General features: G+C 37.8%; 1 protein-coding gene across 2 annotated transcripts; it reads left to right on the top strand.

Annotated features, from left to right (window-relative positions):
• Positions 1-142: 142 nt before the first annotated feature.
• LOC137388920 (nucleolin-like) lies at positions 143-8452 on the top strand. Of its 2 annotated transcripts, none has more exons than XM_068075418.1 (10): positions 143-239; positions 1041-1154; positions 1261-1387; positions 2195-2439; positions 2620-2772; positions 4643-4761; positions 4876-5003; positions 6843-6954; positions 7405-7604; positions 7975-8452. In XM_068075418.1, exons 1-10 carry the CDS (start codon positions 216-218, stop codon positions 8184-8186), a joined length of 1434 nt encoding a protein of 477 aa, XP_067931519.1. In that variant the 5' UTR covers positions 143-215; the 3' UTR covers positions 8187-8452. The 2 variants fall into 2 exon arrangements, with proteins under 2 accessions (XP_067931519.1, XP_067931518.1); XM_068075417.1 differs by having other exon boundaries at positions 2617-2772.
• The last annotated feature ends 6075 nt before the right edge of the window (positions 8453-14527 follow it).

Raw genomic sequence — 14527 nt, 5'->3', positions numbered from 1 at the left:
ATATACGGCACTAATAATCGTATCAGTGAAATGTCGAACCGGTCAAGCTCGCAAACTATTTGCACGCTTTGATAGTCCGTAAACATGATCAGCATACAAAAATCACGAACAAAAGCGTGTCGTCATTGACTAACCTGTTAATAACGTTCTTTTTGCAATACCCAAGGGAAGGAACGTGCCGTTCTCATTTCTCAGCTCCTCAAGTTTCATACAAAATGGCAAAGAAACCACAGACCAAGGTATGTATAAGCTTTATATCACGATATAATTGTGTTATTAAATAATTGGGAATGCTAATATTAACTGCTCACTTATTTTTGAACGTAAATGTGCTTATTTAGTTTTAAGCAACCTTGTCTTACATACTCATATCACTCCACGTGTTAATCTTTTAATATAAAGTGAAACTTTCATTGGTCAATAATAAGTACTTCGCTATTTTTCTTGCAGATGCCTCATTTTATTCGGATGGCATGGCAAATTTCAAACTATATATGTAATGTCTTGTCAACGTGTCTTGACGCCATGTTACGACATCTTGGCATTAAATTTGTACCGGTATACTTGGCACCAGTTGTCGGACAGCTTTATTTTGTCAGCTTATGCCAGTCATTCGTTTTGTAGGTAACCTGGTTATTGCCATTCTGTTTGTGACTGGGACAAGGAGTGATCCTCAGCCTGTCTCCAAACGAATATGTGCATGCCATGTTGCCTCCACTAGATTGCGCTTATTGCAACATGTGCGTGGCACGATTCTATCCTTTGCGCTGGTGTGAGCAGGGGGTTCATACGATGAACAAGAGGTTCATACAATGAACATGGGGTTCATAATTGCGTAACTGCCTAAAGTGCCTATGGTTTTAAAGCAACTGCGGGTTGCTGTTTGGTATGCGCTGAAGTTTGCGTTTTATCTTCAGGGGAAGATATTTGCCAAGTAAGCAAATGCTGAGAGCTTTGCTACATGTAGCTCGGTAACTTGCAGTCAGGGGACTGGAGTTATTGCCAGTGTAATGGTGCGCATGTATCCTCTCTTCCTATAGCCTGCCAAGTCCAATGGCGAACAAGTTGCTCAGATGAAAGCAAAGAAGACCAAGGCTAAGCCTGTTGTGAAAGTACCAGAGCCGGAAGAGTCATCCGAGGAAGAAGAAATGCCAGTAAGCATGAACGCTATTCATATTTTTGTTTAGTGGTATCCTGCTTGCTAATCGTCGTAATCTCAAGTCATTTTGCTCTTTAAATGGTAGTGCTATTTGTCAACAGGTGGTTCCTCAGCCAGTTAAACGCAAGGCCAAGCCTAGCAAGGCGCAGGCCAAGACGGCTCCAGCAGCAAAAAAGAGCAAAAAAATTCCGGTGCCTGAACCAGAGCCGGAATCATCAGAAGAGGAAGGTAAAAAACATGCGAATAATTTTATCGTGTCAACTTGCGTTATTTTATAATTTTATGTTATTAAAAATTGTTGACATCCATCCGTTTAACCACCATTATTTCGTTGGTTTCGTTCAGAGTGTTAAATTAGTTCATAAATAATTTGCTTGGATTGCAAACAAATTGAATATTTGTTTACCGCTGTTTGGCTATTATTTTTTATTGTTTATGGCAAAGTTTTCTAATTTTCTGCTAGTTATAAATAGTGGTTGGTATGTTTCTGTTTCAGAAAGTCTAGTATATGCAGCTAGAAGAGATGAGTCTTGTAGTTCTTAAATGTTGCTTTCAAATAATTCACAATGTGTTAGATTCCTCCATTGCTACTTACTACTATTTGAAAACCTTTGCATAATGCAAACAAGCTAAATGATCAAGATTATTCAGAAGTGGTAAAAACAAAGGCGCTAAAAAAACCTTTTATACATAAAAAAAAAGTTGGCATTTTCATTAGCAAAATCGTAGTACCCTCATTTGACAGTTGTTTTTTCTGTCTCTTTTCATCTGTTAAAATATAAATTCCGATGAAAAGGGACTTTTAGAACTCAACTCTTGTGCTAGCGTATTAGGTTGGCGATGTCTATATTGATGTTTTTCTGTGTCCAACAAATGACCATGAACTTGGCTGAAAGCTTTGTCATCTAATATAAACGGCTAAACCTGCCGATATCCCTCAATAGTTAATGTGGTGAAGGCTGGTGTCTTGTGAATTCTATGAGTCAATGTCGCCAACAAAGTTATTGTACCAGTGTTTGATGTTGGATTGAATAGAAAGTGAGGATGATGAGCTGTCGGAGGAAGAAATGGAAGATGAGGAAAGCTCAGAGGAAGAACCCGCAGTCCCTGTAAAGGCCGCTAAACTAAAAAAAAATGGAGTGAAGCCTAAGGCAGCACCTCCTGCTGAAGAAAGTGAAGATGAGGAAGAGGACGAAGATGATGATGAAGAGGACGAAGATGATGATGAAGAGGAGGAAGATGAAGAAAGTGAGGAAGAGGCCCCTGCTCCTGTTAAAAAGGTACAAAGACAGATATCTTAGAAGCATCTTTATTGGCATAAGCGTTATTGAGACATCTAAACCCCGTTTCCCCACAAATGACAAGGTTTTGAGATCAGGAGTGATGGATTATTCCCGTCACCGATATTTTGTGTATGAGATGACTGTTATTTCAATTAGCATTACATTACCCCTCAGCAGAAAAAGCCAGCTGCATCTGCACCCCAAAAAGAAGACAGCGAAGAAGAAAGTGAAGAAGAGGAGGAGGAGGAAGAAGAAGAAAGTGATGATGAGCCAATGATAAAGAAAGGTGGAGGTGCCAAACCTTTGGCAGCGGCAGCTGCAACGACTTCTGTAAGTAATTACTACAATGTTTTTTGATGTACCCTGTTTTTTCAGCTTATAAACATACTGTTGCATAACATTCACATGGATGCGGATAAGTCACTACTTGCAAAATCCTGATAATGTATTAGTACCTTCTTGTTTTTGCTATCAGAGGACTTTAGAAAGGAAAACGTTTCTGGGTCATAGAGAGATAGTATTTTTAGAGTTGTCAATATTTTTTGTCTAACACCCAAATTGTAATACTTCACTTTCAAATTGGTCAAGTGATTTAGTGCTATTATTAGTATTGTTATTTTCATCTCACTGTCATTGTTTTATATTTCACTGAGTAATTGTTTTGAGTTATGCCTTATGTAACGGTGGGCTTGAAACTGTCTCTAAAAATGTCCTCTCTACAAATATATAGAGCCAATAATTTTATATCGAGCCTTTTATTGACCTTGATTTTTACGGGGTAACATCACGTGTCAAAACAATAACTAAACTGTTGGAGTACGTCAGCCAAATAAAGAGATTCCGATATACGGCTTTTTTGTGATGGCTGCATTTAACTGTACAATTTGAGCTTGTAATCACATTTCCACATATTTGGCACCTACAACGCAACAGAGTAAGACATGGTGAATCTTTTGATACCAAATAACTGTAATGTGAATTTTGTTGCAAGTTAACCTTCAAGTAAAGACAAACACTGTAGAAACCTCTATTTGAAGGTCATGGCGCTCCATTTTTGTAACCCTTCCGGGAACCCTATAGTCACGTCTTGTTTAAAGGATTATTTGCAACAAAATTAACATTACAGTTATTTGATATTAATAGATTCGCCATGTCTTACTCTGCTGTGTTGAAGGTGCAAAAATTTTAGTCGGATATAGCTATTGATTTAATTGATTTTAGTCGGATATAGCTATTGATTTTAGTCGGATATAGCTATTGATTTAATTGATTTTAGTCGGATATAGCTATTGATTTAATTGATTTTAGTCGGATATAGCTATTGATTTAATTGATTTTAGTCGGATATAGCTATTGATTTAATTGATTTTAGTCGGATATAGCTATTGATTTAATGGAGTCGCTATTAAAGTTTTAAAGTAAAAAATTAAAGCTTTAGAAAGTTGAAAGCTTTTAAAAACCGACTTCAGTACCCAATAATAATGGCTGCTATTACATTATAAGGCGTTTCTGAAGAGTTATCTCATTATTCATTGAAGAGTTATCTCATTATTCATTTAAACATTCTGGTTTTAAGGTAAACCTTGAAATCTTTGGTCTTAGGTTAACAACCACGTTATTGGCGAATCTGAAAACAGGTGTAGAATAGTAACTTTAAATCAGTGTATGTAGTTGTAATTATTGGGACGATGGATCTTTTTAAGTACACGTCGCTAAAAACCGTTGCAACAACGAAACTGTTATTTATTGCAACAAGTCCTTGTTATCGCTATTTCAGACACTTCTACTGATCACTTTCTATTGTGGGCTCATTAGAATATAGAGGTCGCGTTCCATTAAATGGTGGCGCTATATTTTTTACAAAGGTAGTCAAATGGAGATGGTGTTCAAATGAATGTTTTAAGATGTACTGTTTTGTAAGAAAGCGGTTGGTTCTCGGAGTTTGACAATCGCTGTCCGTGATGGCTGTGCATACTCATACAGGCATACTCACACAGATGTGCATTCAATCATTAATGGTTTTTAATGTGCAGACATCGCATACAAACATGTTCATACATATATGCTCATACATAATGTACATGCTCGTACAGTCACGTTCATACAGATGAGTATGCATTATTAGTCTGAGTACTACATTATGAATCTACATTACATACAGATGTGCATTCAATCATTAATGGTTTTTAATTTTATTCAGGAGGAATTCTTTGTGGGCAATCTGCCTGAGGCGAGTGATGACAGAGAACAGCAGGTTAGAGAGTTCTTTGAATCTCACAACATCGAACTATCCAGGGTGCATGCAAGGCCTGACAAGCAGTGAGTATCTCTCAATGTTTAAACACCTTAATATCTAGTATGAATGAGCTGGTTCATTGAGAAAGTATTTGTTAGTTTGGCCTTACCATTCTAGTAATGTTTGATCTCTTTTAGCTTTGCCTTCGTAACCCTGGAAGATACGTCTGACTCCGCTGCAATTTTAGCTCTGAATGGAACAGATTTTGATGGCAGCGCACTGAAAATCAATCCTGCCAATCAGAAACCGGCTCCAGGGGCCACGCGTAAGTTTTGTTTTATGCACTTCTGACTTGTTAGAGTTGAGGCTAGTAAAGTAAATCTCTAACTTTCAGCTCTGCATCAGTAGACAAATATTTGGTCATTTCGCTACTAGTTTCATACTCCGTGTGACTTTTTCACTGTGTAGCGGGTGTCTAGATGTTTCGTTTACGCCTTGTCCAACCACTCGCACGTAAGTATTTTCGATATTAGATAGTAAAATTTCGTTAGATAGTTGAATGAATAATGGATTGCCCTCATTTGTGAAGACGAATTCGGATTTTCACATGGTTGGTTTTTCTTCCATATACATATTGTTGTAAAATTTTGGGTAGATTGTATATTGAATGTTTTAACAACAGGGTTTTCTAAAGACCACAACTGTCAGTACAAATATTTATTGCATTAACATAAACTGGTGACATTACAGATTGGCATCTGCATGTTATTGTGTAAAAGTTTGTTAGCATTTTAAAGGTTTGAAAATACGTGGACATTTTTGGAAAACAGCTGCTGTTTTGTTTATATAAGTGTGTGTTAATCTATCTTGGAACCTATGTGAACTCAGTTAGACTATGTCGGAGGTCAACTAAGCATGGTGATCATTATTGATGACCATGCTTAGTTGGTGGATAAAGATATTCATTACATAAGTTTAATGCATTACGACATTGCGTAGCGATTATCAGCTGGCCTCACTAGGTAAATGAGCTGTGTTGCACAGGTATTAAAAACAACTTATAAAGCAGTTGCAGGTAATGTAGTTGCCTGCCATTAGCCTGGCGCGTTGCCAGTTCCTCGTAGAATTGGACTAGATAGATGTGCAAGCTAAAGGCGTGGTCACACGAGCGCCGAACTAAATGACGCAAAACGACGTCGCTCTCAGCTGTAAAAAGTTCGGCCGAAGACATTTCTAGCCGAAACGAACTATTTCGGTACTGCTCGAAATTTCGTGTCGAACCCTTGCTCTTATTGGCTGGTTAACATTCTAGAATTCTAGTGAGCACGCGTCACATTTCTCATTACGTGCGTGTGAGTAAAGTTAAAAAAGAAATAGGACGATACTTTTATTTCGTTAAATAAACAACATAAGCAATTTACGACAAGGTTCACCCGGACTTGTGATTGGGTTGCATAAATGTAAGATGTTGCTCTTAAGTTTTGCATAAATGTAAGGGGATGGTTGTGATTTTCTTTCGTGTAGAATATAAGTAATGTGTCATATTCATCCTGATGAAGTATCGTTGACTGATTTATTTATGTAAAACCACAGTACTATGATAAAGACTGTTTTTGTTTGTTATGTACTCAGCATAGAAAAAAATTCATATGTTGATAAAAATTATAATTATGTTGATGGGAAGGGTTAGCAAAATCTTTGTATCAAGTGATTTATTTTGAGCAGCTGAACGATCTTCTGATAAATCTGCTGTGTAATTATAATTTATAATTGTTCCTCAAAGTTTTTTGTTTACAATAGAAATATTTAACTCAAATACATAATAACTACTAATGAAACGTGTCCTGTCTCTATACGTATGGTATCTAGGAAGCGAAGCGACTTCGGATGCCGTGTGACATGTGCCACGAACCGAACCAGCCTCCGAACCGATCCTACGTCAGTTCGGTGCTCGTGTGACCACGCCTTTATAGGTCTAATTTTATAATTACCACTCGATAGTTAACAGTAATGGCATATGCATGTCTTGTTTCGACCTTGTGTTGAATAGAGGTAATTTTAAAATGTTCTCAGTTTACCCTTTACTTGTCTGTCTGTAGAATCTTTGGGTTTAGTATATCGTCGATCCTGACTGCCTCTGAACTGTGTTTATAATAAATTTTAGCTGCCGGGAGGGACCAGGGTAAGCGAGTTGCTATGTTTGACTGTGATCTGTCAGCTGAAGATATCAAGGAGGCAACTGGAGCAAATGATGTCTTTTGTCTACAGAATAAGAAGTGAGTTTATTGCGCAGGTCTTTTGTTTATTGATCAGCTACTGTTTGTGTCCAGTTCGAACGTTTGGTTTTAGTGCCATTGGTAGATAACGGGCAATAGAAAGTCATTTGATTTGTCATCTCCATTTACTGATGATGAAATATAAAGCGTACTCATGACTGAGTTTGTGCCGATTCTAATAGTAACTCAGCGTACGGCATGAAGAGTAAAATTTCTTTGTTGCCGAGTTTATCATATGGATTTGAAAAATTAACCTCGAAATGTGTGCCAGTCAAAATCAAATTAGTGGAATTGGTGTCAGGGTTTTGTTTAGAACCCAGATTGGTAGCTATGCATGCAACCAAAGCAGGTAACTTGGTGTTGGCAACGGATTTAAAGGTTGACAAAATATATCTACCGCAGTTATCAATATAGATAATGTGTCCAAGAGCTGACACGCTGGTTTTTCAGGATAGCGTTCTTGACATTTGGCTCGGACAATGAAGCTGCTGAATGCGTGAAGAATGGACCAGTCTCTATCGAGGGGAATGCATACAATGTTGAGATGGCCAAACCAAAGAGGGACAACAATGGTCCTCGTGGTGGTAGAGGTGGTGGCTTCGGCGGCAGAGGTGGTGGTTTCGGCGGCAGAGGTGGTGGTGGCAGAGGAGGTTTGTTGTTTGATCTTGCTTAACATTCATGAAGTCTGGCTTTTATACATCAAATAAACCCTTGAACATGCGGCTTTTATTGCACTTCCTACAATATTGTGTACTGAGCACCCCAAGTTCCTTAAATACACATGTTTGCTACTCTTGTGTTTTTATCAGTTAGTGTGCAGAGCTTAGAGACAGGATATCGTTTTATTATCGTTTTGTTGCAATGCTGTAGTTATCCGCTCAAGATTTTTTGCCAAATTTGTTTTTTGGACACTGGTCATACAGGAGGTGCAATATTTTGTTTTCATTGTGGCTTCTGAGTATTTTTATTTACTTGGCCTTATTTAGAGAGATAATTAATATTACATCTCTTTTCTCACAGGTTTTGGAGGAGGAAGAGGTGGTGGCGGTCGAGGAGGAAGAGGTGGTGGTGGTCGAGGAGGGCGGGGAGGTAGTCCACGTGGTGGCGGTGGAGCTAGTAGTGGTTGTAGGAATTGCGGAAAGGATGGCCATTTTGCTCGAGAATGTCCCAAGCCTGTCATCTGCCGAAAGTGTCAGGGTGAAGGGCACATCTCCACCAACTGCTCTGCGTAAATAATCATCGGACTGACTGTGTATATACTTTTACTGACTCATCTATGTATATATAACTATCACATCCATTCCTCTTTCTCATTCTCCTCCATATCTCATGTGCACACAATTGATTTGTTATAATGTATAACATCTTCAAAACTTGCTGTTGTTTAAAATGAATTGTTTGTGCATTAAATGACCTGTTTGTGCATTAAATGACCTGTTTGTTAAATGCAATACTTGTATTTGAGTTTATATTTTAGTAAATATAAGTGATGTAATTGTTATGCATCTTGTTTATTTTGTCCTGGTGAAGGTCTGCAGATTTGGTTTTTTAATTGTATGCTGGGCTAGCAAATCTAAAACACCCTTGACAACTAGTATATGCTGCACAAAGCTAAACATTTGGTTGTGTTGTGCATATCATTGGAGGGTAGAGGTCTAGTCAAACATGAAAATTGGGTACCTAGCTGCTAAACGTAGAACCAACCAATATTTTGGTTGTTCGGTTCATTCCCAGGGCTGATACTCCCTCCTAAAAGACCGATTAGGTTCGGCCCGATATCACGTTTTATGGTGGTTTTCAGACCATGGGGCACTGTCGGTGAATTTGCTACTTTAGGGGATTTTCCACAGCCAAGTCAGTGAAAGGGCCATGCTCTTAAGGTTTTATTCAGCTAAACTAATACCGAGAAATTGCAGCCTTCATTTTAATGCAGATTGCATTAAAATCTGCATGCTTGCTGACGGGAAAGGAAGGGAAAAGAGACACTCGACACTGCACCATCTGAGCAACCCTTTAGCAATATACTCAGAACGAATGACGTATTTCTTTCATTGTTTTCCTTTGTGAATGAAAATGATCTGATGGTTGATGTCTGGAATCAGTTTTATTAACCCTTTCGCAGGCTTAGCGACATTTTGTCGTTTTGCAATACCGACGCTAGTGGGCAGAGTAATTACATGTATTATGTAGTGACACGATCGGTTTTTATAAATTGATTTATGGTTAGCGAATTGCCTTTTTTGTTTAATTTTTTTACGAATAGTAAACTACCTACAATGTATTGGTCTCTGTTCACAACCAAAAACAAGCCATTTGCATAAGAAAAAACGATCGTTTTTGCAATACTAAACAAACGAAAAATCCTAAATAAAAAGGTATTTAAATTAAATTGGGAGTTTTGTTTTTTAGGTTTTTTCTGCTTTACCGTATTTATTTATGCATGAATCATATTGGATGTTTAGCAGGGCGTGGAACCTGGGCGCCCTCTATGGAACTTCTAGCATTTAGGGGGTGTATTTCAAATTGACCAACCATGTGATTGGGGGTGCGATATCCAAATTGCAACCAGGCGATTGGGGGTACAGTATCCAGGTGGGTGTTTCTTTCAGAGTATCAGCCCTGGGGGGTTCATTTGTAACCTGCATTGCTAAAATGTATGCAATATTGACGGATGGTCTGAATAATGCTCAGAAGAGAAAATGGGCATTAGCACTCAATGGCTATTGGGATTTTTCACTTTCGGCTATTCGCGGTGCGTATGTGGTACTACTCGATGCTGGCTAAATATAGCCTCGACACTAAATCGATGAAATCGTGTGACGGGATTCCGTTTTATGGTACTGTACTACTAGGTTTCAATATCGAATAAACCTACTTGCGATCCAACGAAGCTAAAAATTAGTTTTAGCGCACCCACTTTTGTACGAAATGCAAGCATACCGTTGAGACACGCACACATTTTGGACGAACATTTAGATTTTATAAATAAGCTGTACCCCTCGTTATTATGGTTGCCAGATGGATGAACAAAAAATACAGGACATATGGTGGCGGGTAGTGGGTTCTGTATTTGAAAGTGTATAGCGTATAGTGTCTTTTATATAAGTAAATGGTAAATGCATGATATGATGACATGATATATATATATACTAATATAATAATGATATACATGCATATAATGCTGTGCAGTAGTGTATATTAAACCCTACTTAGTATGCATTGTCTCTTCTTCTTTTCAGTCTTACTCACAATGTTTTGTTGATTGTCTACACTTCTTTAGCAATGCATCATCTTTTAGTACAGCAGCATTAAATGCTTTGCAGTCTCTTTTTATATTGCATGCCACTTGCAGCTCTGATTTTATAAGTAAAGTTGATGCTCTATTTCTTTCTTTTGTCCATTTGGCTGTCATGAGTGAAAATACGCACGCTCATTGCTGGTTGGTATGGAGAGTATACATGATACAAGCTTAGTTGTTTCCGGAAATAGTGGTGGGCTATTCAAGATGTCACTCCACTTCTCAGCTGGGGAGCTTAAGGACGACGTTATCCCAGAAAATTCTTCTGATACCGCTATGCTCCTCATACAATACATCCTCATCCGGGTGGCTTAGATTGAAATCATTTTTAAGTCAAAGCATGTATTGGTAGCCAGGGATGCCTTCTATCAGTGCGAACTGAGTTGCTTTGTACGAATAAGAGTCCTCTGTGAAGTCAAACCATTTCTCTAGGTAGGCAATAGCTAAAAAACACGAACAATTTTGTAATCTGCATTATTTGTATTGTATGCTGTATGCATGTATGTGACCCATTACGCCTTTTCTAACTGCAACTGATCCAAAATGTGTCAAATAAAATGGCTGTTATTTTTGGAAGTAATCATTTATCATAGTATGCAGCATTATACATACACACCATTGCCTAGGAGTCCAATAAGATCTGTGGTGATTATCCGGTGTTCATTGGTGCTAAATCTACTCAATATTGTTCTCACTGTGCTACCAAAGAATTACTTTGCCACTCTGTTTTTCAAGGAGCCTCTCAGTCCATTCATAATGCCATAAAGCTCCATTATTGTACCATTGTCCTTCTCGAGTTGCAGAACAGCCTTCTCAAATACAATGGTAATAGTTGACATGAAGCTCAGATAGAGTTCCACAATGCATTCCTTTGCTTGAAGATTGTCAGTCATGTCCATTGTGAGTTTCAGTAACTGTTTAACAGCAGTTGGGCCATCATCCCCGAGTGAGATAAAATAACTTTTCACTGCTGGTAAAACTTTCAGTAATCTCTCAACCGCAGGTTTTAATGACAGCCATCTTGTGGGCACATGTCTTAGTAGCTCACACCACTCTATATCAATAAATTCATTAAATTCAACTTCTCGAGCTGCTGTCTTCAGCCTGCTGAAGAAGTAAAACGATTGAAGACCCGTATTGCTATTAACTCCACACCCAATTTGGAAGCAGCATTCTTTAAGCAATTGTGCACGAAATGAGCACAACAGTTAGCTTTTAGTAAGTTTGGTTGTTCTACCGTCAGATGTTGGTAAACAGAATGGTGCACTCCATAGTTCACAGATGCATTGACAGCACTATATTCTGTAGCCTTTGACATATCAATGTTGGAATTAGCTAGCGATTTCCGATTAGCTTTAGTAGCTATGCTTATAGAGTCTTTAAGGTCTTCATAGAAATCCAATAAAACAAATTGAATGTCATCTATGCGGTGTATAGAATCTCAGCATCACTGGAAACATTTTTTGGTTCCTTTTGTTACTAGCATCTCGCAATACTAAATGGTAGCAACCCATCTCGTGGTTTTTGCACAGCTGTACATACACTGTATGTTGCCAATACATTCTTGACAATAGCCTCAGCTTTTGTTCGCCCACACGACATCTGCTTTGCAACAACACTCCCAGAATATATAATACTATCCAGTTTCATATCACAGTCCAATAAATTATAATTCAAGCTGTTTTACTGTGTGAAATACTTTGGTAAGTTCAGCAGTAGTTATTTGACTTTGCTGAGAGCTTTCTGTAGATACAAAAAATGTAGACAACAGATGATTATCTTTAGTTGAGCTTACACTTCTCTTATGGTACTTGGTTTCTTCATGCTGTTTAAGGTCCGCTGCTCCTCCTGATGTGATGGAGAAGTCTTTGTTGCAAAGACTGCAGCGCGCTTTGTAATCATCTCTGCTCACAGGTTTTATCCACATGAATTTCTCTTCCCATTTTTTGCTATATACTGTCAAGCGCTTGGATTTTTTTGGCGGAAGATAGTGAAGATATTCAGCTGTCAAAAAACTTGCCTTAGACATGCTGACTGATCATGCTACCAAATTTATTGTGGGCTGTGGCTGAAAATTTCATAATTCGCTGGCACTTTCCTGAATCAGTGGGGTGGGGAGAGAAATTTCCCTTCTTTCCATTGCCAACTCCACAATAGATAGAAGGGAAATTCTCACTAATTACAGTTGTTTGTTTGGCTATTGTTATATGCATAGATACCTATATTATATATCTATTAATCATTGAAGGTTATTATATAATATTCTAGTTGATTCAATAGCCAATACAGCTGCAATGGTTGTTATATATGTAATACATGTACATGTATTTATAGAAAATAGTAACAGATAAAGAATAATGCTCACCTGAAACTCAAATACAGGACAGTTAGGGTCAAATACAGGATACAAACCAAAAAACAGGACAATCCTGTCAAATACAGGACATCTGGCAACCCTACTCGTTATGTGATACATATTCGTTTCTCAGGCTCAATTGTTTAACGTTATTTACATTCTTATCATACTCTGATCAGTTTGGAAGCAAAACTAAAAGCAAAAGACCTTAGAAGCTGTGCACTGATACTCAGGCAACATGCGGGATATTGTGAGTGCCTTGAAAATATGGGCATGATTGCCCTACTTGATTTGATTCGAAAAGAAAGAAATTAGGGTTTTTGATTAAGAAAGCAGCTGAAGGAGACAAAAGAACAAAATCCACACAAAGTACAAGATAGGGAAAAATAAAGAAGTGATGGTAGACAATCTACCATTACTGGAGTAAACGACAGCGTGCTTGAGATTTGTCATAGCTGATGTTAAATCTCTTAAAAGTTAAACCCATACAATTCAATAGTTTTCATACCAACGATATAAACCCCCCACAAAGGGGAAGTTCATATCATTGATCATACCAAGCTGATAATATTTTTCTCTTTGAAACTCATCGTGATAGTACAACCCCTAGTAGTTACATTATATCCACACCTAATAAGGCAATAAATCTAATAAAAACTCTCACGATGGAGGTCAGAAGCGTCTTGTTGGTGATAAATCATAGTTTGTTAAACAATATTATAACTGTTTCGTTTAGCGCTTAACGGTAGTAGTGATGGTGGTCCACTTCCCAAAGAATGATACTAATCGCAAAAAATGGGTTTGTGCTTGTAGGCTATATCATCTTAGTCGTATATCAAACTCAAATGATCTTCTCAATGATATGTTCGGTTTTTTTAGAGAGTTTTACTACGGCAGCGGTGATAATAGTTGCCAATTTTTATTTGCCTAGCATTGATTTTAGCCATGGCTCTATTGAAAAAGAGTGTAAAGTGAAAACATTACATCACTCTATTTGGCATCTCCTCTTACTACATAACTTTGAACTATGGAGCGAACGTCCTACTTATGTACAGAGAAATATTTTAGTTTTGAGTAATAGTAGGTGGGATTTTTTTGATTTAGATGGAGCAAAATGGTTGTCTAGACTTATTGAGCCAAGTCTTAGCAAGCATTTTTTGTTGGAGCTGGTAGTTTTGTTAAGGTGGAAGTTAAACCTGATTTGCCTGGAAAGAAGGTCATTCAACTTTATAGTAGGTTTGATAGTGAGGCAGCAATTCATCTTGGATGGAGTAAGTCTTGAAGCTGTGGTAAATGCCAATAATCTCCGTGGGAACAGTGATTTTGTCTGGAGCATCTTTGAAAAGGATTTTAGGGAAATGGTTGATTGCCATGGTTCACACAGCATTTGAAAAAAGCTAGTGAAGCTTGTTGGTTCAACAGAACAGCCAAAAAAGCAGTCAACAAGCAAAGGAAGTGCTACAATAAACAAAAAGTTAAGATAGAAAGACCATCTTTCTCAACATGAAACTATCAGGAAAGAGAACAAAAAACTTTAGATAATTAGAGATAGCTCACAACAAATACATATACAGGCCTTTATGTAAAGGATAATTTAAGCCTTTCTATTTTTTTGTCAAATGAATGTGGGGTGATGACAAGCTACCAGTCACTGGTAACAATATCTTTGTGAAGGAATTTAAAGCCGAGAATTTTAATGCATTTGCTCAGCGTTTTTCCTAAGGTCAGTTTTAGCTTTCCAAAGTATGACTCTAAACTTTTTAGTCCAAAGTTTCAGCTGAGGGGGTCTGCAAGATGATAACTTCCCTTAAACCAGGCAAATCAGCTGGACTAGATGGTTTTACCACATTCCCACCCAATTGGAAGATTGCAAACGTAGTGCTGATTTTCATGACAGGCGATCAAAACATTATTGGCAA

The sequence above is a fragment of the Watersipora subatra genome, chromosome 2 (assembly GCF_963576615.1).
Source record: "Watersipora subatra chromosome 2, tzWatSuba1.1, whole genome shotgun sequence".
Lineage (NCBI taxonomy): Eukaryota > Metazoa > Bryozoa > Gymnolaemata > Cheilostomatida > Watersiporidae > Watersipora > Watersipora subatra.
This window is presented reverse-complemented; position numbering and strand designations above follow the sequence as displayed.

What these genes read in the sequence shown, in the direction of transcription:
- LOC137388920 (XM_068075417.1), top strand. Translation starts at nt 216, where the DNA reads ATGGCAAAGAAACCACAGACCAAG. An exon ending in CCCCTGCTCCTGTTAAAAAG is followed by an intron (nt 2,440 to 2,616) that starts GTACAAAGACAG and finishes ATTACCCCTCAG; the next exon opens with CAGAAAAAGCCAGCTGCATC. An exon ending in ACCGGCTCCAGGGGCCACGC is followed by an intron (nt 5,004 to 6,842) that starts GTAAGTTTTGTT and finishes AATAAATTTTAG; the next exon opens with CTGCCGGGAGGGACCAGGGT.